The sequence below is a fragment of the Dipodomys ordii genome, unplaced genomic scaffold (genome assembly GCF_000151885.1).
Source record: "Dipodomys ordii isolate 6190 unplaced genomic scaffold, Dord_2.0 Scaffold123, whole genome shotgun sequence".
NCBI classification, from domain to species: Eukaryota; Metazoa; Chordata; class Mammalia; order Rodentia; family Heteromyidae; genus Dipodomys; species Dipodomys ordii.
Window position 1 is genome coordinate 1,390,995 of NW_012267339.1, and position 25,807 is coordinate 1,416,801.

The 25,807-nt window shown below is 38.9% G+C and overlaps 1 protein-coding gene across 1 annotated transcript in view; it reads left to right on the forward strand.

Moving 5' to 3' along the window:
* Pkd2 (polycystic kidney disease 2 (autosomal dominant)) overlaps positions 1–24,436 on the forward strand; it is a 39,619-nt gene extending 15,183 nt beyond the window's left edge. The window contains exons 4-16 of the mRNA XM_013029847.1: positions 1,763–1,896; positions 3,530–3,780; positions 8,768–8,992; positions 10,221–10,449; positions 11,837–12,004; positions 13,841–14,022; positions 16,041–16,161; positions 17,708–17,806; positions 18,573–18,694; positions 18,947–19,064; positions 20,127–20,290; positions 21,487–21,634; positions 23,077–24,436. Coding sequence (XP_012885301.1) covers positions 1,763–1,896; positions 3,530–3,780; positions 8,768–8,992; positions 10,221–10,449; positions 11,837–12,004; positions 13,841–14,022; positions 16,041–16,161; positions 17,708–17,806; positions 18,573–18,694; positions 18,947–19,064; positions 20,127–20,290; positions 21,487–21,634; positions 23,077–23,316 — 2,201 coding nt within the window. The 3' untranslated portion in view covers positions 23,317–24,436. The remainder of the gene's footprint in view (positions 1–1,762; positions 1,897–3,529; positions 3,781–8,767; positions 8,993–10,220; positions 10,450–11,836; positions 12,005–13,840; positions 14,023–16,040; positions 16,162–17,707; positions 17,807–18,572; positions 18,695–18,946; positions 19,065–20,126; positions 20,291–21,486; positions 21,635–23,076) is intronic.
* Positions 24,437–25,807: the final 1,371 nt, after the last annotated feature.

The following is a 25,807-nucleotide window of genomic DNA, read 5'->3' on the forward strand; positions in this document are numbered from 1 at the left end:
GTGTGTGAAAATACTGTACAGAGGGGTTACAATTACATGGGCAAGGTAATGAGTACATTTCTTTTTTTGGGGGGGGGTCCGGTTGTGGGGCCTGAACTCTAGGCCTGGGCACTGTCTCTCAGCTCTTCAGCTCAAGGCTAGCGCTCTACCACTTGAGCCACAGCACCACTTCCTCCTTTTTTTCTTTTTGCTTATGTGGTGCTGAGAATCGAACCCAGGACCTCATGCATGCAAGGCAAGCGCTCTACCCCTGAGCCACCTTCCCAGCCCCAAAGAGTACATTTCTTATTAAGCATTGTTGCCTCCTTTGTTTCCCCTTCTCATCCCTTCCCATCTCCCCCTCCTACCCCTTCCTCATATACTGTGTTTTTTAAAAAATTGCTAGATTTGTTGTTTTTTTCTCAGTAGTACCAGGATTAAAGTACTATCTAAGTATACTTTTGAAGTTCTAGATTGTTACTTTACATAATGGTAGTTTGGTGATGTATGTATTAACATATCTTGTTTTGACATTTTTCTCAGGACTTAAGAACTAACTAGTATAAGAATTTATGGTGTGTGTGTGTGTGTGTGTGTGTGTGTGTGTGTGTGTGTGTGTGTGTGTGTGTGTGTGTGTGTGTGTGTGTTAAAATTTAAATATTGCCTGATCATCCTTTCTGGTCCTCACTTAAGGTTGAGTTGGCCGATATAGACTGTTACACACAGATATCTGAGACAAGCCAGGGCCTGGCAGAGGACAGAGACTGGATTCATGTTGGCTGATTAAAATATGTTCAAATGATTAACCATCAAAGCTAGATACATTGTTTTCTAGCTTTCCAAGAAGGAGTACTGCAGAACCAAGGGAAAATATGAGGTGTGAAAGCCTTTGCAGGCCCTATATTGTATCCTAATAGGAAAATAAGTGAGAACCTATAAAAATACTTGTTTGTGTGTTTATATATACCTACTGTATTTAGAAGTAAAAAAAATTATCAAATTCCTTTATAGTGACAACAAACAACAATCTAGAATACTCTACATTAACCTTCTTCTGTCTTTATTCTAAGTCTACTCAGTATTCTCTTGTGACCATCTGTGTCAGGGCCATGGCTTAGATTAGAGGTTCCCATACAAGCAGCTAGTCTTTATCACTAGGGCCCCTGGAAAGAGACAGTTGTACAAGGTGGAGATTTAAGCAAACTGAATACAAGGACTTTCTGCAGGGATGTGGCAGTGCTAAGGGGGCCTGCAGGGGAGTGAGACATTCAGGAAAAGGCTTAGGAAAGGGGACCAGAGGAGGATATGGCATGGCAGGAACCCCGTGTAGCTGTGGCCAAAGCTACAGCATCCTCAGCCAAATACCATGTACCTGGCGATGGAAAAGAGTACAAGAAGGAGCATTGACACTCTGCCCTGGCCCAGGTGGTAGAGTCTGTATGTCCTCCTCAGGTACAAAGCAGGGCAGAGAAGATGAAGAATAGTCAGTCTAGGGGGAAGCAACATTCCTGCTTCCTGTGCCATTTGAGGAGAGTAAGGAACACGTGTACAGGCTTAGCATGAGGGGTTGTCATGGTTACGTTGGGTTCTCTGTGCCTCAGTGTGCCTTGACCTGGGAGACCATGGAAGGATGTCCTAGATCAACAAATGTGGGAGGAGAGCAAGGGTGAGAACAGATCTTGTGTGCTTTTTGCCCTTCAGCAGGTCCAGTTCCTGGTGGGGCCTGTTGGCTGTGTGACTGTGCGCAGCTCTCTCTCTGAGCTCGGTTCTCTCTGTGTTCCAGTAACCTATGGCATGATGAGCTCCAATGTGTACTACCACACCCGGACCATGTCACAGCTCTTCCTTGACACCCCAGTGACCAAAACAGAGAAAACCAACTTTAAAACGCTTTCTTCCATGGAAGACTTCTGGAAGGTATTTGCAAATGACTTTGGAAATACCTCTGCCTTGTTGCAAAATGGTTCATTTATTTGGTGTCATGAGGGTGCCACACAAGTATCTCCAGTGCTTCCTCAGTGTGACCACTGTGTGAGATACTGTTCTTGCGAATTGTTTGTGGTTTCTGTTCCTGTCCTTAAAGAGGGTAAACGCCAGTGATGGAGAACCTGACATTTGTCCTACACTGAGCTGCGTGTTCACACTTCCCTTATTTAACCCCCAGAGCAACCTGCAAGGAAGTAGTACATGGCGTTCTATCTTGTAGAGATGGCAAGTGACATCTAAAAATGTCTATTGTCACATGGCTAAGGGATAAGAAAAATAGACCCTTTCTAGCATAGCTAACACTTCTTGGTCCTATTTTACTCTTTATTATATCATTCATATTGAGAATCTTCTAGAATATATTGCCCCAGAAGTCTCTAAGGATGTGCTTTGTATCTGTGTTAATGATGGCATGTTTTCCTTAACTCCAGAAAGCCTGATACAAGGTAGGCCATTATTTCAAAGGTCTGCTAAGGTAAAATTTAAGCTAGCCTCTTTCCTATCACACACTTTAACTCAGCAGCAGAGAATGAACAATGAGCGATATCACAGGACACATACTAAGCAGATCTGGATTTTACATTACTTGGAATCTAGGGAAATTGAAAAGGCAATCATTGTTCCTCTCTGGGGACATAATTGGTAAAATTCTTACTAAACCCTGGATTCAGAGATGTTGATTTTAAGCATTAACAAAATGATATCCCATGAACCTACTAATATATAACCATACTCAGCATCTAAAGCTACACTTGAATATTATTAACCTTTTTCCACCTCATTGGGTCAGATCTGTATGTGGCATCATCTGATGAGTAACATTCATAACTGGGTGCTGGTGGCTCACACTCTAGTACTTGTTCCTCAGGAGGCTGAAATCTGGCGATTGTGACTCAACACCAGATTAAGTAGAAACGTCTGAGAGACTTGTCTCCAACTAATTGGCAAAGTATAAGATTGGAAGTGTGGCTCAGTGGAGGTGTAGAGCTCTGGCTGTGAGGAGAAACAAATGATAGTGAGGCGCTGAATTCAAGTCTTGGTACTTGAAGAATTAATAAAGAACAAAGAATAATGTATTTAATGCTCAATCTGTTCTCCCTAGAGTTCTAGCTCCTTACAAAAACTAAAAGAGACTTTTCCCACATACACAATTCCATGAAATAAATGCCAGTGTCTAAAGAGACAAGCAGGGTTATGGGACCCTGTATAGGAACAAAGCCCACTCGCTTTAGTGTTGATCTAGATGAATTTGGGATTATAACTGAGATGCTCTTTCTTTTAGGAAAAATTGAATTGATGGAGGGCAGTTTCAGCAACACCTTCACTGGATGCCTTTAGTCCCAGAACAGAAGTCAGAGATGTCCTGATGGGTCTTTCTAATCTGGGAGTCTTGCTCAAAGGATCCCACTCAAAATGCAAACCCAAGTCTCTTCACAGCAAAGCCCACTTTATTGCTCTTTATTGTTCTTAGAGTTGTCAAAATCTTGCTCACACAAATGCTCACCAGCCAGGAACAAGCACCCCAGCACTTGGAACCTTTCAAAACCATGTCCTTCGTTTTCAGTTCACAGAAGGTGCATTATTGGATGGACTCTACTGGAAGGTACAGCCCAGCAACCAAACAGAAGCTGACAACCGAAGTTTCATCTTCTCTGAGAACCTGCTGTTAGGAGTGCCACGTATAAGGCAACTCAGAGTCAGAAATGGGTCGTGTACCATCCCCCAGGACTTGAGAGATGAAATTAAAGAATGCTATGATGTCTACTCCGTCAGTAGTGAGGACAGGGCCCCATTCGGGCCTGCAAATGGAACAGCGTAAGTATCTGTCTATCTCCTGGCTACTCAGTGACATGAATCCTGTTTCACCTGGCACTGAGTTTCATTTATTCATTCTCTTACCTCCCACTGGCACTTCATTCATTCACTACCTCCCAAGGATGTTCACTTATTCCTTATTCTTCTATCTTCCTGTGAGGTTCATTCTCTCTTCATGATTTCTTCCTGCTCTCTCATTCCTTCGTTCTTCCTTCCAACTCCTATTCCTTCACTGTTTTCATCACTTCTTACTGATGTTTATCTCTTTCTTTCCATTTGTATTCATTCCTTATTCTCTGATAATTTCATAGTAGGTGCCTAGTAATTCCTCAGTACTTATATGTAAGCCTGCGCCAAGTTGACTGACTTGGTTCTCAAGTTCTTGGTTCTCTGATGTTTAATCCATTTTAATGTCAACATTCATATTTTGAGAAGGTTGAGGTATCCCACAAGCACACAAAGAAGATTCTGTGACTCTCTGGAGATTTTAATTGAGGTCTTCAGTTAAAATTTTAATAAATACTCTTTTGATAGGTTAAAACACATTGTACCCTACATTATTTACTAGAAAGTTTCCTGATACAGAATTTTTTTTAGTAGCTCTTAATCATATTTTTTTCAGAATATACTTATTTAAAGTGTTATTATTTTGCTGATAAATAATAGTACATACTTATAGGTTTAGTACTTTGATACATGCATACCACATAGAAATAATGATTGCATTAAGATACATAGTATTTCTATTCTATTGAACATTAATAATGTTTTTGTGTTAGAGACTTGACTCTTAAGTTTTCACAGACTGGATTTATATACATGCTATAGAATCACAGAACTACTTTCTGTTTACCTATATGTTGGGGCCTCTTAGCCAACTGCTTTCTTTCTCCATCCTCTCTGCTTTTCCTTGCCTACAGTGACCAAACCTCTCTTCTCTTCATTGACTGCTTAACTTTTCCTTTTGAGTAAGGAAATGCAGTATTTATTTTTTTTTCTGTTCTTGGCTTATTTCACTTAATACTATATACTTGAGAGACCCATTTACTTTGATGCAAATGACAAAACTTCTTTTTTTTTTTTGGTTGGTCATGATGTTTGAACTCTGAGCTCAAGGTGAGCACTTTACCTCTTGAGCCACAGCACCACTTCTGGTTTTTTAGTGGTTTATTGGAGATAAGAGTCTCACAGACTTTCTAGCCCCAGCTGGCTTTGAACGATGATCCTCAGATTTCAGCCTCCTGAGTAGCTAGGATTACAGGTGTGAGCCACTGGCACCCAGCTATTCTTTTTTTTTTTTTAATAAGTTTTTTATTGTGAAAATACTGTACAGAGGGGTTACAATCACATGAGCAAGGTAATGAGTACATTTCTTATCAAGCATTGTTGCCTCCTCCTTTGTTTCCTCTTTCCATCCCTTCCCTCCCACCTCCACAACTACCCTCCATCCCATCCTAAATTGTAAAGTTCACTTTTCGACATAGCGTCTTGTACATTTCATAGTTGCAATGGGTCAACCTCTATCCCTTTTTATTTTTATTTATTTTTTGGGAGGGTCTAGTCGTGGGGCCTGAACTCTGGGCCTGGGTACTGTCCCTCAGCTCTTCAGCTCAAGGCTAGTGCTTTACCACTTGAGCCACAGCGCCACTTCTGGCTTTTTTCTTTTTGCTTATGTGGTGCTGAGGAATCGAACCCAGGGCCTCATGCATACAAGGCAAGTGGTCTGCCACTTTCCTAGCCACATTCCTAGCCCCTCTATCCCTTTTTAAATAATTTGTTTTTTCCCTTCTGTTTCCGAGATTATACCAACAACATCAAATGCAGTGAAAACGAGTTATACTGTGGGGGAAGGACATACAAAGCAACAACAAAAAAATCACATGGTTCCTTATAAATACATTAGAAACAATAGCAAGAAAGAAAAAACCACTTGTGTCCTTATCTTGGGGTTCATCTCACTTAACATCATCTTATCTGACCTTTTCTGCTTATCTCAGATATATACTAGTTATTGCAAATAAGGGAAACCATGGGACCTATGTTTCTTTGGGCCTGGCTTACTTCACTTACTGTAATTTTTTTTCCAAATCTTTCCATTTCCTAACAAATGGGGCAATGTCATTCTTTCTGATGGAGGCATAGAATTCCATTGTTTATATATACCACATTTTCTTGATCCATTCATCTACTGAGGGGCATCTGGGTTGGTTCCATAGCTTAGCTATGGTAAATAATGCTACAATAAACAGTTGTGCTGGTAGTTTTAATATGGTCGTTTGTTATCATTTGGGTAAATGCCCAAAAGTGAGATTACTGGGTCATAGGAGAGCTTTATGTGGAGTTTTTTGAGGAACCTCCATACTGCTTTCCAAAATGGTTGAACAAGTTTACACTCCCACCAACAGTGCAGTAGGGTTCCCTTCTGGCCACCTCTTGTCCAGCATCTGTTGTTATTAGAGTTCTTGATTATAGCCATTTCTTCATGTGTCTATTGACCATTCATATTTTCTCTTCAGAGAAGTTTCTCTTTAAATCTTTAGCCCACTTATTTATTGGGCAGTTGTTTCTTTGAAGAGTCGTTGTTGGGGGATTTAATTTTTGAGTTCCAAGTATATTTTAGATATGAAACCCTTGTCTGTTGTATGGCTAGTGAAGATCTTCTCCCAATCTGGGCTTTCTGTTGATCTTGATAGCTATGTCCTTTGCCATGCAGAAGCTCTGCAACTTCATTCAATCCTATTTGTCCAACCTTTCTTTGATTTGTTGTGTTTCTGGGTCTGTATTAAGAAAATTTCGGCCTGTGCCAAGGAGACCTAGGGTTTCTCCTATTCCTTCCTGTAATGTTTTCAGGGTGTCTGCTTTGACTTCGAGATCTTTGATCCATTTGGAGTTGATTTTGGTGCAGGGTGATATATAAGGATCTAGCTTTAGTTTTCTACAAGTGATTAACCAATTTTTGCCAGCACCATTTATTGAAGAGGCTGTCTTTCTTCCATTCTATTTTTTTAGTTCGCTTATCGAAGGTTAGGTGGCTATAGGTTTGTGGGTTCATTTCTGGGTTTTCAGTTCTATTCCATTGGTCCTGAGGTCTGTTCTTATGCCAATACCAAGCTGTTTTGATTACTATGGCTTTGTAGTAGAGTTTAAAATTTGGTATTGATATTCCTCCAGCACTGTTCTTTCTGTTAAAGACTTCTTATTGTATTACTGGTAAACAATACCCTGTTCTTTACCTGTATTGATTGTCCAGAGCAATGGATTTTATTGTGACATTTTTGTGCATTAATTTTTTTATTTATGTCCTTGATCATGTTTACCCTATATTCTCTTTGTTTTTGTTGTTCTTTTTTTTTAATTTATTTTTTATTTGTGAACATACTATACAGAGGGGTTACAATTACATGGGCAGGATAATGCGTACATTTCTTACCAAGCATTGCAGCCTCCTCCTTTGGTTTACCCTTCACATCCCTTCCCAGCCTCCCCCCCCCCCCCCCAACCCCACCCCTCCCCCCCCCCCCCCCCCCCCCCCCACCGACGTTGTAAAGCTTGTTTTGGACATGACAACTTATATTCTCGTTGTTGCATCAGATCCACCTGTATCCTTAAACAACTGTTTTTTCCCCTCTCCTCCACAAGTTATACTGACATCAAATATAGTGAAAGCAGGGGTTATACTGTGGGGGAGGGACATACAAAGCAACAAAGAGATAGTCTTATAAATGCGTTAGAAACACATGCATGAAAGAAAAAACATTTGGGGCTTGAACTCTGGACATGGGCACTGTCCCTCAGGTCTTCAGCTTAAGGTGAGTGCTCTACCACTTGAGCCATAGCACCACTTCCAGTTTTCTATTGCTTTTTTGGAGATAAGAGTCTCACCGACTTTCTTGCAGATCGCAGCCTCCTGAGTAGCTAGGATTACAGGCGTGAGCCACCGGCGACCGGCTTACCCTATATTCTCTTTATTTTCTTTACTCTCCTATCTACTTCCCTATCTCAAATTATTTCCTTTGCGATTTCATGTCCTATTTTTCTTCTAAATCCCACACCTGAGAAAAAGACCTTCAGATTTTTCTCTTTGTGAGACTAGCATTTTTCACTTTACATGATGATCTTTGGTTTCATCCATTTGCCCACAAATAATTTTGTTCTTTATGAATAATACTCCATGGTGCAGTTATATCACATTTTCTTTATCCGTTCCTCCACTGGCTGGCACCTAGACTGGTACCATAGACTGGTCCCATGACTTGGCTATTGTGAATAGTGCCATGAACGTGGCCACACAATATTTGTGTTGAGCTGAATTTGATTCTTTTGGGTATAGAAATGGATTATAGGTAGTTTTATTGTTCATTTTCTGATGAAAATGACCTTGTATTTGCAATTGTTGGATGGAACATTATATAGTTTATTAAATCTATTTTTCCTCATACCTACAAACTGTTAGCATGCCTTTTACTGGTGTCTCCTTTCCTAAATGTTACTGCATCTCACACCATTGGTAAGAGAAATGTATACAGGTCCTTAGTATTATCTCGTATGTCCCTCACAAAACACCTCTCCGATAAGTGTTATTTCATTTCATGTAGAAAACCAGAAGCTAAACAGTGAGTCTATTAGTAGTGGTCTTCCTTCTGTTTCTAATTTTCACGGAGAACCTCAAATCATTTCATCCTGAATCAGACAATTACCAGAAAGGCAGCCGGGGTAACTAAGGCTGATGACACAGAGTCTGGGTTCTCAACTCTGAGCTCAAAACATTGGCCCTAAGTTTCTTTACTAAGCCTTAGGGCCCTTGTTCTGCGACCAATGACTATATGAGAATTCAGTAAGAAAAACGTAAAAAACACCAGGCAAAGCACACTGGCAACTTGATAAGTGTTATTTACTTCATATTTTTTCTTACCGAGAGCTATCTTTGCAATTTCTGCTGTGTTGTACTGATTTTTCCTGTTTGTTACTGTTTTTCATTTTTAATTAGTTGGATCTACACAAGTGAAAAGGACTTGAATGGGAGCAGCCACTGGGGAATAATTTCAGTGTACAGTGGAGCTGGCTATTACCTGGATTTGTCGAGAACAAGAAAGGAAACAGCTTCCCAGATTGCTGGCCTCAAGAAAAATGTCTGGATGGATAGAGGAACCAGGGCAATCTTTATTGACTTTTCTGTGTACAATGCCAACATTAATCTGTTCTGTGTGGTCAGGTGTGTACTTGGGGCACACATAGGTATCATTTTGGGGGTGAACATAGGTCAGAAAAGCATTACCCGCACTTGACTAGAGACAGGGACCAAAAATCGAGGCCAGTAGCAAGAAATGAAAGAAAACTCGAGGTTTAGTTAGATGAAGATATTCGAGGAAGGGATCCTAGAATATTACGGCTTGTGAGGAGCCTTAAGTCTGCTTCCAGTTCATCCGTATTCTGGGTCCCATCCAGAAAATGCCTGTGTTCTTCAAACATCTGTCTTTAGCCCCAGTAAGGATCATCAGTAGTGTTTGTGCTATCCATGTCCATGCCACACAAAGTATCCATGCTGGTCAGCTACAACACAGAGTCAGGGCCTGTGCCTGTGGATACCCAAGCACCTAACTCAAGACTCATCAAAGGTGCTAAGTCTTTCCATAGGCCCTGTAGTGTTGATCTCATGACCACACTGGGACGCAATGAGGAAACTGGTTTTTTCATAACCTTGTCTAGGAGCTCTTATTTGTCATTCATTCCATAAATATTTCTTGGACATTTTGTAGGTATCTGTTATTCAGTGTCTGAAGCTCTTTAGACATATCAGTGAATAAAACAAAAGATCCCTACTCTTAAGAGTATGGGAATTTTCAAACAAGAGAAAACAAAAATAGAGATAAGTAGTATGTTGGCAGTACCTAAAAATCATTCATGGCTACTCTGCATATGTATTTCCACAAAATACAGTAATTTATTCTCATGACTATATTATACTTTTTGAGGTTATAAGAGCCAGTTAGCTTTCCCAAGTCTTTTGTCCATAACAACTTTTGCAGAAAATAGTAGCACATTAATTCAAATATCAGTTATTACAAGAGTAAAAGAAAATCTATTGCAATTATTATTAAGCTTTTCCTGGGATTCCAGCAAGGACCAAAACAGGATAATGAGAGGCAGGCAACTCCAGGGTTTAATTGCACAGCTTCTGTTTTTCACCTTTGCCCAAAACAAGGAAAGTTTGAGAAGGAAGTCATTCTTTGGGGTAAGAGGCAGTGGGAAATTGGGCTCCTTTTACAGCACACAGCCCTACAAGTAGGTCGGTATCGGCCAAGCTAGAGATGATTTTCATTAAGCTGAGGGAATTTCAATTTTATTAGCTCCTTACTACAATGACTAAGAATATAGATAGACATCCTGTCTTGATTACGTCCGTGTGTCATCATTTTAATTGTTCTCTCATTACATTACAGGTTATTGGTTGAATTCCCAGCGACTGGTGGGGTGGTTCCCTCTTGGCAGTTTCAGCCTGTAAAGCTGATCCGATATGTCACAACTTTTGATTTCTTCCTGGCAGCTTGTGAGATTAGCTTTTGCTTCTTTATCCTTTACTATATGGTAGAAGAGATATTGGAAATTCGCATTCACAAACTACTCTATTTCAGAAGTTTCTGGAATTGTCTGGACATTGTGATTGTTGTGGTAAGTTGGAGAACAATGCCAAATTCTTTACAGTGTTCTGAAAGCCTGTTCATTGCAGTCTTTGATCTCAGCATTATGGATCTTGGTATTCAATATTTCTTTTTCTTTTTTTTTTCTGATGTCTGTGTTAATACTTGTTCTCATTTTGCATAAGAAACTTTCTGACTGAATTGGGTGTTTTATATTGTCTTAATTAACCACAGGAATCATGTGAGTAATTCCAAAAACTCTTTATTTGGCTTTGGCATGTCATATGACCTGTGAGGGATAAAATTATTTATCTTAGTTTTTTGCTGATATTTTTCTTCATCTGTTAGTAAAAATTAATGTATACTTTTGTGCACATGAATTGGGTTAATGGCAAAAACAATTCCTGAAAACATTTGACCTACAGGAAAACAGAATTCCTACAAAGAATTCCCTGCAAATAATTCAGAGAAGAAAATACAAGTTCTGTCCATGTACTCTGCCATGTACTCATCTGGAGAGCCTTAGTTGACAGCTGGTAACACCATAGAAGTCAAGAGCAGTTTCTTTGGCTCACCAGCAACAACATTTTGCAGGCATTTCTTTGCTGGCTTGCCTGCCTTGGCTTTCCATTTTGGCTTAACCCTTAGTGCTGCTGTCTCTCAGTTCAGACCATGTACTTTCATGCAAGAGAGGTTTCCTGTAATCCAACAGGCCCCTCAGAAGATTCTCCGACCAAATAAAATTAAGAGCATGTTTCCATCCATTTCAAAATGTACCCTTAGTCCATTAGATCATCTAGGTCATGAAAAGCACTCAGATTTCTTATTTTACCTGACCAAAGTTTAAGTTCACTGAAACCTAGAATTGCATTCTTTTTTTTTTTTTGTCAGGCGTGGGGGCTTGAACTCTGGGCTTGGGCACTGTTCCTGGGCTCTTCAGCTCAAGGCTAGTGCTCTAACACTTAAGCCACAGTGCCACTTGCGGTTTTCTGGTGGTTAATTAGAGAGAAGAGTCTCATGAACTTTCCTGCTGGGGCTGGCTTTGAACAGCTTAGATCTCAGCCGCCTGAGTAGCTAGGATTACAAGCATGAGCCACCAGTGCCCAGACTGGAATTACATTCTAAATATCACATCTTAATATCACTTTAAAATTGTTTCCTCCATTTTTCTACTTTGTTTCTCTAGCAAATACCCTGAAGTCTACAGCAGACATCAATCAGCCAGCCATCTGTGCTAAGCAGTAGTCTTAGGACAAACTAGCAGAATGATTAAAAAGGAAGAGCATTTAAGGGTTTAAATTAAAATAATATTGATTGCTTTGTTTCTCCAAGTAAAAATGATGAATTCATTTATTTCTCAAATATTTCTGAGCACCTACTTTATGTTGTAATAAAATGTAAATCTTTTTATTTTCCAGCTATCGGTAGCAGCCATAGGAATTAACATATACCTAGCATCAAATGTAGAAGAACTGCTACACTTTCTGGAAGATCAAAATTCTTACCCCAACTTTGAGCATGTGGCATACTGGCAAATACAGTTCAACAATATAGCTGCTGTCACTGTCTTTTTAGTTTGGATTAAGGTAATTTGTGTATTGCACTACCAGCATTTTTAATATTTTTCTTTCTTTTTATTAATTTGAGCCACACAAAACATTAGATAACTTGATCGAATTTACCAAATAGCTAGCAAAAACTGCTCCCAAGTTTCCATCAAGTCCCACTAGTCCCACTGAGACTCATGTGACAATCATGTCACCAGGGATGAAGCTACTTCCACTGCTATCTGAATTCTTGCCAGATCTGGCCCTGTTGATTTGATTTGCACATGGAGTAAGAGGCCTTCTCAGGATGTCTGCTGGATTTCCAGGCCACTCTAGCACAGGGGCCAGTCTGGAGGCTCACATACTGGCATAATCAAAGGAGGTAAATAAAGGACCTTAGAGAGACAAATTAGGGGTGCAGCATATAGGACAAGAAATCCTATGCCTGTAAGCGCTCATTTGAAGCATCACCTCTTTGCAGGAGGAGGCCAAAGGGCAGCTCCACCCAGAATTGAGGTTACATCAGAAGCTTCCTACAAGGAGTCCTTACTCACGCCTGTCCTTGTTTTCCCAAAGCATACTGTACATTTGCAGGAGTGTGAAAGATGGAGGGCACCTCTTTTCTGGAGATGCCGGAAAGTTCTGAGGTTGCTGCCAGCCTGCAACCAGATCAGTTCTAGGAATGTGCTGTACAAGACAGTAGTTCGAGTCACATGTGACTCCACATGCTTAAGTTTAAAGGAAGTTTGACTGTAATGAAAACTCAGTTCTTTTGTCTTGCTAACCACTTTGGAATTGTTCAGGATCTGGTGGCTACTAGGAAATGGAATCATAGGTCATTTTCAGCATCACAGAAAGTTCTCTTGGGCAGCTAGTCTAGAAAATACTTAGCAACAGCCAAGTATTTTGCAGAATTGCTACCACCTGCATGTCTTGAAGCTAAAAGGTCATACACGTCCCCTTGGGTCTTTTAGAATGTTTTTTTCAGTTCCATGCGTGTTCAATAGAAACCATCACCAGGCACCAAACTTCTATTATAAAATAAGTAGGAATTAGATGTGGGCAGTAGAGCTCAGTGGTAGAGCACTTGCCTCATACGTATGATACTCAGCAGGTTTGATCTCCAGCACTGCCAAATAAAAGCAGACATGCATACATAACTAAATAATGAATGAGTTTTATTAAGCAATATTGATTATAACAACCTTCAAAAATTTTGTTGTGGCCATTAAGTAAAATTCTAGAGATTTCCTTCCAGCACTTAAATCGGATTGAGTTTTACTTACTGCTTTGTTCCTCAAAACTTGACTATTAAGTTATTCTAGATAGGGATCACAATTCCATTTCTAATGCCCCATGAGCTCCTGAACCTAGGCTTCCTTCCATATAAAGCCACATAGCTTGTCCTGTACTTTGTGTTATTCACTGTATAGCCTGGACAGTTATTTTCAGGTCTTTGTCCACAGCAATGCTCTGTGGGACTTTGCTGTCAGGTACAAATGGTCTACCTCAGGCTTCCTAGACTCACTGAGTTTTGAGGATATAGACTAATACTTCAGTCATTGTGGGATTTAAATCAGTTATATTTGCTATCTCACATATTTCATGTATAATAAATGACATCATATCCTTACTATCAACCTCTTATTTCTCCCTTCACCCCCATATTTCTGCTTTGTCTATGAACTTGACTGCTCCAAGTACCTCCTATAGTAGAATCATACAGCATTTGACCTTTGGTCCATTCTTATTTCACTGGGCATAGTGTTTAAAGGTTTATCACATAGATCAGATTACAATTCCATTCTTTTTTATGGTGGACTAATATTGTATGTGTATACCCCATTTGATCTGCTGGTGTCTTCTGTCTTACAGCTCTTCAAATTCATCAGTTTTAACCGAACCATGAGTCAGCTCTCCATAACCATGTCTCGGTGTGCCAAAGACCTCTTTGGCTTCACCATTATGTTCTTCATTATCTTCTTAGCATATGCTCAGTTGGCCTACCTTATCTTCGGTACTCAGGTTGATGACTTCAGTACTTTCCAAGAATGTATGTAAGTATGTAGAAATTTAAGGAAGAAAAATTTAATCACATGCCACTTCCTTCCTAAGGACACAGAAGTCTTCATGGCTGCTATTAGACCGCAAGAGTTAAACATTGTTATTTAGTAGAAACACTGGTCTAGTAAAGAAAAGATGACCTTACATTCTGAAATGCTGATGGTTAAAAAAGCAGCTCTTAAGTAGAGAGACAGCAACACAGCCAGAGAAGCCAGTTCCATTTCCATGGTCAAAGTCCTCTCGGCATCCAGTATGGGGTTTCCAGAAGGCCATTTGCTGCTGGTGGGGATTTAGCTCACTGGTATAGTGGGCTTGATTCTTAAACCAAAAAAGTGCTTACTTGATGAGACTTGGATTCCTGTCGAATATTGTTACCTTACCATGTATTTTGAACTCCAAGGTATTTTATAAGGAAAATTAAATACAATTCTAATATTCATGGAGAAAAGTAGAAGAGTACATGAAAGATCCATCTTTCTAAAGTTTCCAGATATACAAAACAATAATCTGCAAGGAGCTAGAGACTCAATTCCATAATTTCAGTTACGAGACAGAGATCAGGTCATAGTTGAAAGTAGCCCAGGCAGAAAAGTCATGTGCAGTTAATAAGAAAAAAGCTGGAAGTGGAACCGTAGTTCAAGTGATAGAATGCCAGCCTTGAGTGGGAAAATCTAGGAGGTATTGCCCAGGCCCTGAATTCTACCAGCATAAAAAGAAAATGAGAAGAGAGAGAGAGAGATTAGTGGTTTAGTGTTGACATTTATGCCATTTACAAAAGAGTAGTCAGGAAAGGAGATGGCCATGTAAGTTAATAGTGTTTTGTGAATAGAATCCTAATGAATCTTGGGGCTGGGAAGGTGGCTCAGTGGTAGAGTGCTTGCCTTGCATGCATGAGGTCCTGAGTTCGATTCCTCAGCACCACATAAACAGAAAAAGCTGGAAGTGGCGCTTTGGTTCAAGTGGTAGGGCGCTAGCCTTGAGCTGAAGAGCTGAGGGACAGTGCTCAGGCCCAGAGTTCAGGCCCCATACCGACAAAAAAAAAAACAAAACCAGAAAGAATCCTAATGAATCTTGCTAATTGGTAAAAGTCTGGAATGGAGATTATTTCTCTTAAGACCCTCACAGGCAGCTTCCAGCCACTCTAGCCTCATTCTGAGCAAATGTGACAATATTGGATCTTTGAACACATCCACTTCTGACTGCCATTCTTCACTTTCTTTTTCCCTTTGAAGAGCTTTTAACTCCAGACCCAGTGTGACCTTTTGAATTTAGCATTACCATGTTTTACCCAATTTATATATTAATGCTTACAGCCAACTGCTGTATAAGTCATTTAAAAATCATTACATTAGCCAAATGCTGGTGGCTTACACCAGTAGTACTAGCTACTCAGGAAGCTGAGATATGAAAATCCCAGTTCAGGGAGGAAAGCCTCCAGATAACCATTTGAAAACTGGAAGTGGAACTATGGCTCAAAGTGGTAGAGCTCTAGCCTTGAGTACAAAAAAGCTCAGAGACAGTACCTAGTCCCTGAGTTTAAGCCTCATGACTGACAAAAAACAAACAAACCGGGCTGGGAAGGTGACTCAGTGGTAGAGTGCTTGCCTTGCATGCATGAGGCCCTGGGTTCAATTCCTCAGGAGCACATTACCAGAAAATGCCGGAAGTGGCGCTGTGGCTCAAGTGGTAGAGTGCTAGCCTTCAGCTGAAGAGCTCAGGTACAGTGCCCAGGCCCCACGACTGACCAAAAAAACCCTTCCATCATTACATTAATAGTAACCCAATGGAAGTGACATGTAATATGAAAGCATATTATTATTCCAGTAGTCACTGATTGCCCAGATTAATAGCAAGACTTTTCCAAAGTTATTGACAATTTTCTGCTATTTCGCAGTTGACTGTGGTTGCCTAAAAGCCTAAACATGAAGTCTTTTAAAATATGTACATTCCTGGCTAGTCTTTGGTTTTGTATTATGATTTGTTTTTTTTGTTTTTTGTTTTTGTTTTTTAGCTTTACTCAGTTTCGTATCATTGTGGGTGATGTCAACTTTGCAGAGATTGAGGAAGCGAATCGAATTTTGGGACCACTTTATTTCACTACTTTTGTGTTCTTTATGTTCTTCATTCTTTTGGTATGTATACTTTTATTTATAGTAAGGTGACTGAATTTCATGCTCATAAATCACATTCTAGTCCTCATTGTTTCAGATAAAAGCCCAAAATATAGACACAAATGTTGAATTTAGAAAGCTTCCTTTATTCTATTTTTTGTTGATTCATGGTTTTAAGCACTGTCCATATGTGTATATGGGTGTATGTTTGGTGCAGAAAACCTAGAAAAAGTACAGTTTTTTTTAATTGCCTAAAATGATGGTTTTTCCTCAAAAGTAGGAGATACTTATGTTTCTTTAATGCAAACGTCAGAACTTCCATGAATTACTTTCAATTTCCCTTGTTTTCCTTTCTTCTTTTAAAAAAAGGATCTGACAAAGCAAGATTAGAGCCAAGAATTCAAGGTAGTTTTTGAGGAATTCATTGCCCATCAAGATTAAGATATTCATTCTATTTCAGCTTATCCATATTTCACACATGAGAAATTGCCTGCCAAGATCTCTATGTATTGAGTTTATAAATAATTCTTGAAATCAGTGGAAGATGACTTAAAAATTATTGTCGAAAATACATATTTCACTCCTCATTTGATATAAATTAACACATTTTAAATTAGTTGAGATTTTTGAAATGTATTCTTCTTATTCTTAACATTTTTTTCCACTGAAAACTGTTTATTAGGCAGGAGACATATTTCATCCAAGCACTACCACTTCAGACTTACTGTACAGGGAAAACAATCTTAAGGAAACAGCAGAATCACTTCCACTATTAGTAAATTTTGTAGTGATCTTAATACTTCTAGTAAATCTCTAATATAATTGAATACATAACAAAAAATGAGCATAGGAAATGGCACTATGGCTCAAAGTGGTAGAATGCTAGCCTTGAGGAATGGAGCTTGGGGACAATGTCTAGACCCAGAGTTTAAGCCCCATGACTGACCAAAAAAAAAAGAAGAATGATCATAATATATTACTTGTCTGAGCCAGGCAACATTGGCTTATGTTTGTAATCCTAGCTACTCAGAAGGCTGAGATTTGAAAGTTGTGGTTCACAGCCAGGCTAGGCAGTTAAGGCCCCATGAAACTGTTATCTGCAATTATCCACTCAAAAATTAGAAGTGGCGCTGTGGCTCGAGTGGTAGAGTGCTAGCCTTGAACACAAAGAGACTCGGGCAGTGTCAAGGCCCTGAGTTCAAACCCCACAACCAACAACAACAAAAAAATACTAGTCTGTATTGACTGTTGAAACCTGATTAATTCTTTAGACTTCTACATAAGTAGCTTACGTAAATATTGTAAAATATTAACATTTTTTGATAAGACAAAATTGAAATAATTTGCCATTTGTAAATAAATACATTAATAATTTGTTGCATTATAAGTTCTGTATAAATTTAATGATTTTGTAAGTAAACATGCGTTTTATATTTTGTCTGGATTAACTTAATGGAAAAATAATCTTACAAAAGGAATATATAGCAAAACAATATCTTCATAAAGTATTTAAAAGGCATGTGGCAATTATTGATGTTTACAATTTCTTCCTTCAATTTCCAAACAGAATATGTTTTTGGCCATCATCAATGATACTTACTCTGAAGTGAAATCTGATTTGGCCCAGCAGAAAGCTGAAATGGAGCTTTCAGATCTCATCAAAAAGGTAGTATCATCCCTAATTCACAGAATTATTTTTATTTCCTACATAAAATGAAGAGTTTGTAGTTTGCAGTGCTGGAGGTCTACCCAGGACCTTTCACATACCTATTAAGAACTTTAGCACTAAGCTACATTCTAGCTGTGCTTCTAGTTTTTGACTTGAATATCCTCATATTTGCCTTTTGGGGGAAAAAAAAGAAAATGTTTAGCATATATAAGGAAATTTTGCTGTCAGAGACTATGAAAAAGAATTTATGGCTGTTTGCTTGATATTCTAAGGACTTGCACATTTCTATTTTAGTGGCAGATGGTTCGAAACTTATAGTGGTTTTCATTTTTCTTACTTGACTTCATTCTTGTTGAGGTGCCTTCATCCGCAAGGCACTAGTTGTTTTTTGTTTTTGTCAATTGTAGTAGGCCTGAGCCTCTTTGTGCTCAGGGATAGCAGTCTACCACTTGAGCCACAGTGCCACTTCTGGCTTTTTCTGAGTAGTTTATTGGAAATAAGAGTCTTACAGACTTTTCTGTCTGGGCAGGTTTTGAACCACGATCCTCAGATCTCAGCCTCCTGAGTAGCTAGGATTGCAGACATGAGCCACTGGCAATCAGGCACTAGTTTTACAGTAGTTACTATTATATCTGAAAGATTGAACAAATGCAAAAGGAGAATGAACTAAAGCACATCTCTGTCTCTCTGTCTCTGTTTGTCTTTGTCTCCCCCCTTTTCCCCTCTTTCTCTCTTGTGCACGCACTCTTTTTTTTCCTCATAGGGCTATCATAAAGCTCTGGTTAAACTGAAACTGAAAAAAAATAGTGTGGATGACATTTCAGAGTGTCTGCGGCAAGGAGGAGGCAAATTAAACTTTGATGAACTTCGACAAGATCTCAAGGGGTAAGAGTCACACTGCCTGAGCCCTGGGATGTTCGTCTTATTAACGATGGATTCTTGGTGAGAGATGCTTTCTAGCCCAAGCACTCATAGGATCACATGTTTTAGGTTATGTATCTTTCTGGAACATGCTGAGAGAGGAGGCCTAGCCCTCCCCCTCACCATTTTCTCCTTTCCTGATGAGTTTTGACATCTCTGGGCTTAGGTTAAACTGTGTGCAGAATGAGTTTACCTGTGTTTTCTCAATAATTTCAGGAAGGGCCATACAGATGCAGAGATTGAGGCAATATTCACCAAATATGACCAAGATGGAGACCAAGAGCTGACGGAGCATGAGCACCAGCAGATGAGAGATGACTTGGAAAGAGAGAGGGTAAGACTAATTTGGAGATCATGGTAGGTTCAGCACCCTCCAAATATCAAATACTACATTAAATGGCAACCTACTGTAAATCCATCTCTGTCTCTCTGTTTCTTTCTTTAATCTCTCTTTCTTTCTCACTTCCTCATTTAACTTATGTATTCATTATTGATCCCTAAAGGATATATATCAGAATAATAATGTAAAATGCAATAAAATTGCATGATAGTAAAAAAGTCAAGGTGAAGAGTGAAACAAAACTAAAGTGAAACTAGACTATGATGAAGCCAAACAGTGCATTCTGTATCTGGGTAGCTGGCTAATGTCTGTAATCAATCCTAAGCTGCTCAGGATGCTGAGATCTGAGGATTGAGGTTGAGAGCCAGCCTGGGTAGGAGAGTCTATAAGATTCTTATCTCCAGTTAACCCGCAAAAAGCTCAAGTGCTAGAGCACTAGCCATGAGTGAAAAGCCAAGCAAGAATGCAAAGCCTTGAATTCAAGCCCTGATACTGGTGCAAGTGCACCGGTGCATGTGCACACGCATGTTTGCGCACACACACCCACAGAGTATTCGGTAAATATAAATAAGCTTATAGTGTGCAGAGAATTTAGGTGAATTTAGATCAAAACACTTTGCTATAGGGAAGAAGTCCAGTTTAGCTTTCCTAAACACTGATCTATAGGCAAGTTCTGTTAGGTGAAAAACTTCAGCAGTCATTGTGAAATATGAACAGAAGAACAATTAAATAGAAGTATCACAAGTTTAATTTAGCAAAAATTCTTTTCTGAGGTTATTTCTCTCCTACTTATGAGCTATTACTATTGTTTTCTTTTATGAAAAGGTGAAAAATGTACTCTTTGGTTTACTTTTTACTTTGTTTTCTTTGTTCTTTCTCATCCAAATAAAAAGTTAGCAACACCTTGCCAATTGCTTAAAATCTATTTTTTACATCTGTTGGTCCATAAAATTGAAACCCGTGGGAGTCCTGGGCCAACTGACCCATCTTTTACTTTGGTAAGATTCTGTAGGTTTGTATTGTACTTGCTGCTCACTTTGACCCTGTGCTCTGCAGGAGGACCTGGACCTGGACCATAGCTCTTTACCACGTCCCATGAGTGGCCGAAGTTTCCCACGAAGCCTGGATGACTCTGAGGAAGATGATGATGATGACAGTGGACACAGTTCCAGGAGGAGGGGAAGCATCTCTAGTGGAGTCTCTTATGAAGAGTTTCAGGTGTAAGGATAAATGAATGGGCAGAATTTGGGCTGAACAGAGCCTGAGTCAGATGAAGTGGTTTCCTGCCACTCTACTCACACTCCTCTCTCCATTACTAATCATCAGTACTTTATTTCTGTAGCCTTTATTGATCTTTATCTAATTTACAATTCTTTGGGTTTCTTGGACTGGAAAGGTTTTTTTTTTCCTATTTCTTTAAATAGTTTCATATACTACAGACTTTGGTCATTATTAAAATTTAGTTGATGTTCTTTAAAGAATTTCCATTTACTGTTAACCCTTAGGAAAATTGCTGTGGCATTTGTAATACTTGAGTTTTTAAAAAATGATACATAAGTAAAATATTTTAAATAAATAATAAGTAAGTAAATAAGATAACATGATGCTAAAAAGTTACAGTTTTTTTCAGTAGGGAATCTGCAGAATTTTTATGATCCTGTTCTAGAACTTACCTTTGGTGATACGATTTTAAGGTATTTGTAGGACACTTTTTATACAAAACAATGGTGTGGTAAATGAACACGGTGTTTTCCCACTGCTTTATTTATTAAATATATTGTAAAAATAATTGTATTTCTTTAAATATTACGTCAAAATATAATTTGGGGTATCTCCTTAAAATTCCATTTTATAGATGAATGATACCTTATTTAAACGGTAACTTGTTTCAAATAATAGCACTCCTGTGAATATCTTTGAGGCCAAACATCACACGTACCGCTTCCTTTAGAAAATATAGTTGCCATGTACTGGTGGCTTAGGCCTGTAATCCTAATTTCTCAAGAGATTTGAAGATTGAGATTTGAAGCCTGGGCAGGAAAGTCCATTAAACTCCTGTCTCCAATTAACCACTAAAAAGCTGGAAATGGAGATGTGGTTCAAGTGGTAGAGCCACCAGTCTTGAGCAGTGAAGCTAAGGGGGAGTCCCTAGGCCCTGAGCTCTATAATGGCTTAAAAAAAGAAAGGATGGCACAGCTTTTTAAGACTTTCAAGATACCATGCTGACTGGAAGGAAGTTTGCTACAGGTAACAGTCTAACCAGCAGCATAGGGCAGTTCGTCTCCAAAACTTGAGACCACATAGAAACTATGGCAGAGAATCAGATTGTTTAAGAGAAAAAAAAATATCAATTGCATGTGGAAACTCTGATCTATTAATGACCCAGTGCTTTGGTCTTCTTTGTGATTTCTTGCAGCCTGGTGAGACGAGTGGACCGCATGGAGCACTCCATTGGCAGTGTTGTGTCCAAGATTGATGCCGTGATTGTAAAGCTGGAGATCATGGAACGAGCAAAACTGAAGAGACGGGAGGTGCTGGGGAGGCTGCTGGATGGGGTGGCTGAGGTAAGTGGTCATGGTCAGGAAACACCTGACTGCTGGAAAAGATGTTCGTTCAGTAGTGTGTGTGCCTGCGTGCGTGCATGCGTGCGTGTGTGCATGTGCACACTCTGGAGACTTTTTATTTGAAGAGTTAAAGAAGATTATTATTTGTTTATTTAGAAAATGGGATTTACAAGCAATCTCATTTTCTAAAACATATAAAAAATAATCTGAGGATCATGGTTGGAAACCAGCCCAGTCAGGAAAGTCCGTGAGATGCTTACCTCCAATTAACCATCAAAAAGCTAGAAGTGGAGTTGTGACTCCAGTAGTTGAGTACTAGCCTTGAGCAAATAAGCTCAGAGACAGTACCCAGGCCCTGAGTTCAAGCACCAGAACCAGCACAAATAAAATGAAGTAGGTGTGAACTTTTCTTCTTCATGCTCCTCCAATTCTCAGCCTCTGAAGTAGTTGAGATTACAGGTGTGAGTCACTGGTACCCAGCTGAAATGTGACTCTTAGTAGTCTATGTCAATGGTCCTGCCATCTCTGGAGGAATTAATAATTAAGTAGACAGTTACTCAGTGACTGAAAATTGCTATTAGTTATTGTATGTTTCCAACCCTATCTAGCAAGAAACAGATTATTTGTCCCTTGGTAATTATTCAATTGGAGATCATGCCTTTCACCTCCAACAATATGTGGCTTTTTTGTTTTTTGTTTTACAAAGTGTTATTTTTTAAAATTTTTGTATTACAGAAACAAAGCTTCATTCACAATATGAACTACATATAATTAGTTCAGCATTAAACTGCTTTTTTGGACCCCTAAAATAGTGTATTTTACAACCATAATGCATGCATTACATACAAAATATATTCTTTACATCAAAATACATATGGGGGGAGATGGAGTGTAGTTGTGGAGGTGGGAGGGGAAAAACAGGAAGAAGCAACAATGCTTGATAGGAAATGTGCTCATTACCTTGCTCATGTAACCGTAACCCCTCTATGCAGTATTTTTACAATTAAAAAATGTATTAAATAAAACAAAGTACATATTAACAAAAAATGTTCTTGAAAATATATACCTTCTAAGACTAATGAAAAAGGTTTTAGAAATAATTTTTAATAACATTTCATTTTGGTAATAAGTCATTCATTTAACAAATATTTTTACAAAACTTAAAGTTTATCTTCATATTTTAGTTTATCTTCATATTTTAGTAGTGATTCCTTTTGTCAAACAATTCTGCAGATGAATGGTAAACACTTAATTCTAAAGTGAAATAGCATTGGAAATAGTGGAATTTTTTTCAAAGTCTATCTTTCACTTGAATTTCAAGAAGTTGTAGTTAGTTTACATTAGTAAAATCTGGCATAAAAGTATTCCCCACTAATCTCTTCACAGTTTCTTTAACAAATATTAGTGGAGATAAATCATGTGGCTTCTTTTTCCTTTCTTAGGATGAAAGACTGGGGCGTGACAGTGAGCGCCACAGGGAACAGATGGAGCAGCTGGTGCGGGAAGAGCTGGAGCGCTGGGAATCAGATGATGCAGCTCCTCACACAGGTCATGGTCAAGGCACACCACCAATGGGAGTCAGTGGTCAGCCTCGTCCCAGGACTTCCCGCCCTTCCTCCTCTCAGTCTACAGAGGGCCTGGAAGGTGGAGGTGAAAACTCAAGTGCAAATGTCCATGTGTAGTGCCTGTGTTATAGTGTGCTCCCAAGGCAACCTCACAATGCCGCTACCCTGAATTGCTTTAACACACACATACACTATTTATACCCCACCACTACCCTATGATGCTGGTCTGTAACTAATTGTTAATTGCCTGCACTTTAATTTATTTGACAGAAACTCTACCCATGGATCAAACGTTTCCTTTTTCTTTTTCTCATCTGACAAATGTGGATGTACATACTGAATTAAAAATTCATACCTTGGAAAGTAGATTGAGAAGGGATGCCCAGTTGCTAACCTGCCCAAGACTTCTCAGTTGACAATGAAGTAGCCTTTAAAGCAGCTTAGAGAACTGTGAAAGGGCTTCTAAGTTCACTTCCAAGCACAAAATTCACTGTTGTCTTTTTGGTCCCATGCGTGAAAGGAAAACAGGGCATTCCTTCCTTTCTACTCACATGTGACTCATGAGCTTAGTGCATAACCTTCTTTCATTGTGGTCACTCACCTGGAAGTAGACTTTTCTCAAAAATAAAGCAGAGAGAACTCCAGACCCTACCTAGCATGGGACTAGCCATCAAGCTAGATTTGCACGAATGTGTGAGAAAAAGGTTAAGAACCATTTATGTTACTGTTAATGTGTCTCATGTCTGACGTCTGCATAACTATCTGTATCACTTAGTTTTTGTAATATTTAAGCTTTTTATAAAATGACCTGCTAAAACCACCAAAGAGCAATTGTAATAGGATACCATGGTGTTTTTAATGCTCACACAGGACTTGGAAGAAGCCTTAAATTGTCATTCACTTTTTCAACAGCTTGTTTACTATGAAGAGTGTTCCTATATGTGTCTTCACATGTATAACTGAATTTCATGTTGTAACTAATATAGTGGAACCCAATTACAAAAGTTTTTTTTTTGGTATGCATTACAAAAAGTATGTTCATTTAAACAAATCTTAAGGTACTTTTGAAATTCAAAAAGTTTATAAAACAATCTTTGTTTGGTACTGGTTAATAATTTCACTCTGATTTAGGATCTGGTAGGGTTTAGGATATTTTGTCTGTGTGCTGGTACCGGGGCTTGAACTCAGGGCCTCAAAATCTTGCTTCCCTTTTTTGCTTATGGCTGGTGCTCTACCACTTAAGCCACATTTCTACTTCTGGCTTTTTGCTGGTTAATTAGAGGTAAGAGTCTCAAATTTGTCTCCCATGGCTGACTTCAAACCTTGATTTTTCAGATCTCAGCCTTCTGTGTAGCTAAGACTACAGGGAAGAGCCAATGATGCTTAAAGCCTAAGATAATCTTGATCTTATATGTCATTGCTAGAATTTACAATGCAAATGAAGCAAAATTTAATAGGTTGGTTTGTTAGTAGAGGGGTATAAACCAGACTTTGAATCAGTGGCGGTTGCTCTTATTAAGAGAAGAATCTTGTCAAATTTATCAAGTAGAATCAGTTTCTCGATAACAATGACAGTGTTATTTTTCAAACATAGTAAGTATTGTGACCTTTTTTTTTTTTTTTTTGGTCAGTTGTGGGGCTTGAACTTTGGGCCTGGGTGATGTCCCTGAGCTGTTTAGCTCAAGGCAAACCCTCTACCACTTGAGTCACAGCACCACTTCCAGTTTTCTGGTGGTTTATTGGAGATAAGAGTTTCACAGACTTTCCTGCCCAGTCTGGCTTTAAACCATGATCCTCAGATCTCAGCCTCCTGAGTAGCTAGGATTACAGGCGTGAGTCACCAGCACCTGGCATATTGGGACCTTTGAGAGCTCATGGAACAAAAAAGCCATGATGTTGGTGAGTTGTCCTCAGTTGGAGAATCAGAAGAAGAATATCTTTTTAATATTGCTTCTTTATACATTAAATGGTTCATTTGATTGATAGCCTGTGTTAGTTGAATCTTTAATAAAAGATAGGCCAGACAGTCCTTTTCGGCTTCTGTAGAGTTGAAACATACTGGGTCACTTATAGACATTCTATATGGCTCCATCTGTGACTTCTTTCCTTTGATTGTGCTGTACCAAGTTCTTTCTTTCTAGTTTAATGTTTGCATTCCAGGGAAATTTAGTTTATAATTTATGTGTATGCGTGTCCTGTTGTTACATGTAAACAAACTTCAATTTGAAGTGCATCTATTATGTGGTATCCATATATACTGACCATGTGCCATATATTGATTATGGTCACTAGAGACTTCTTATTATGAGATTTTACTATTATGCTGCTTTTCATTTCACTTGTACAGTTTTGCAAAATTCTTTTTACCCATAAGTTCTATATATTTTTCTTTGTTGGTAATGTAGAATTTATGTCCTTGTCCCTTACCTGTTTTCTTCCCCTCTGTATTAGTTACGATGTTACACAGACAAGTTTCCCTTGACAATCAAGAGTTTTGTAATACTGAGCACTTTACTTCTTAATAAAGTCTTGACATACTAGCAAATGCAAGAATTGTCTGTTTCCTAAGTTTGAAACTACTGAGTAATTTGCCTTTTATCAGGAGATT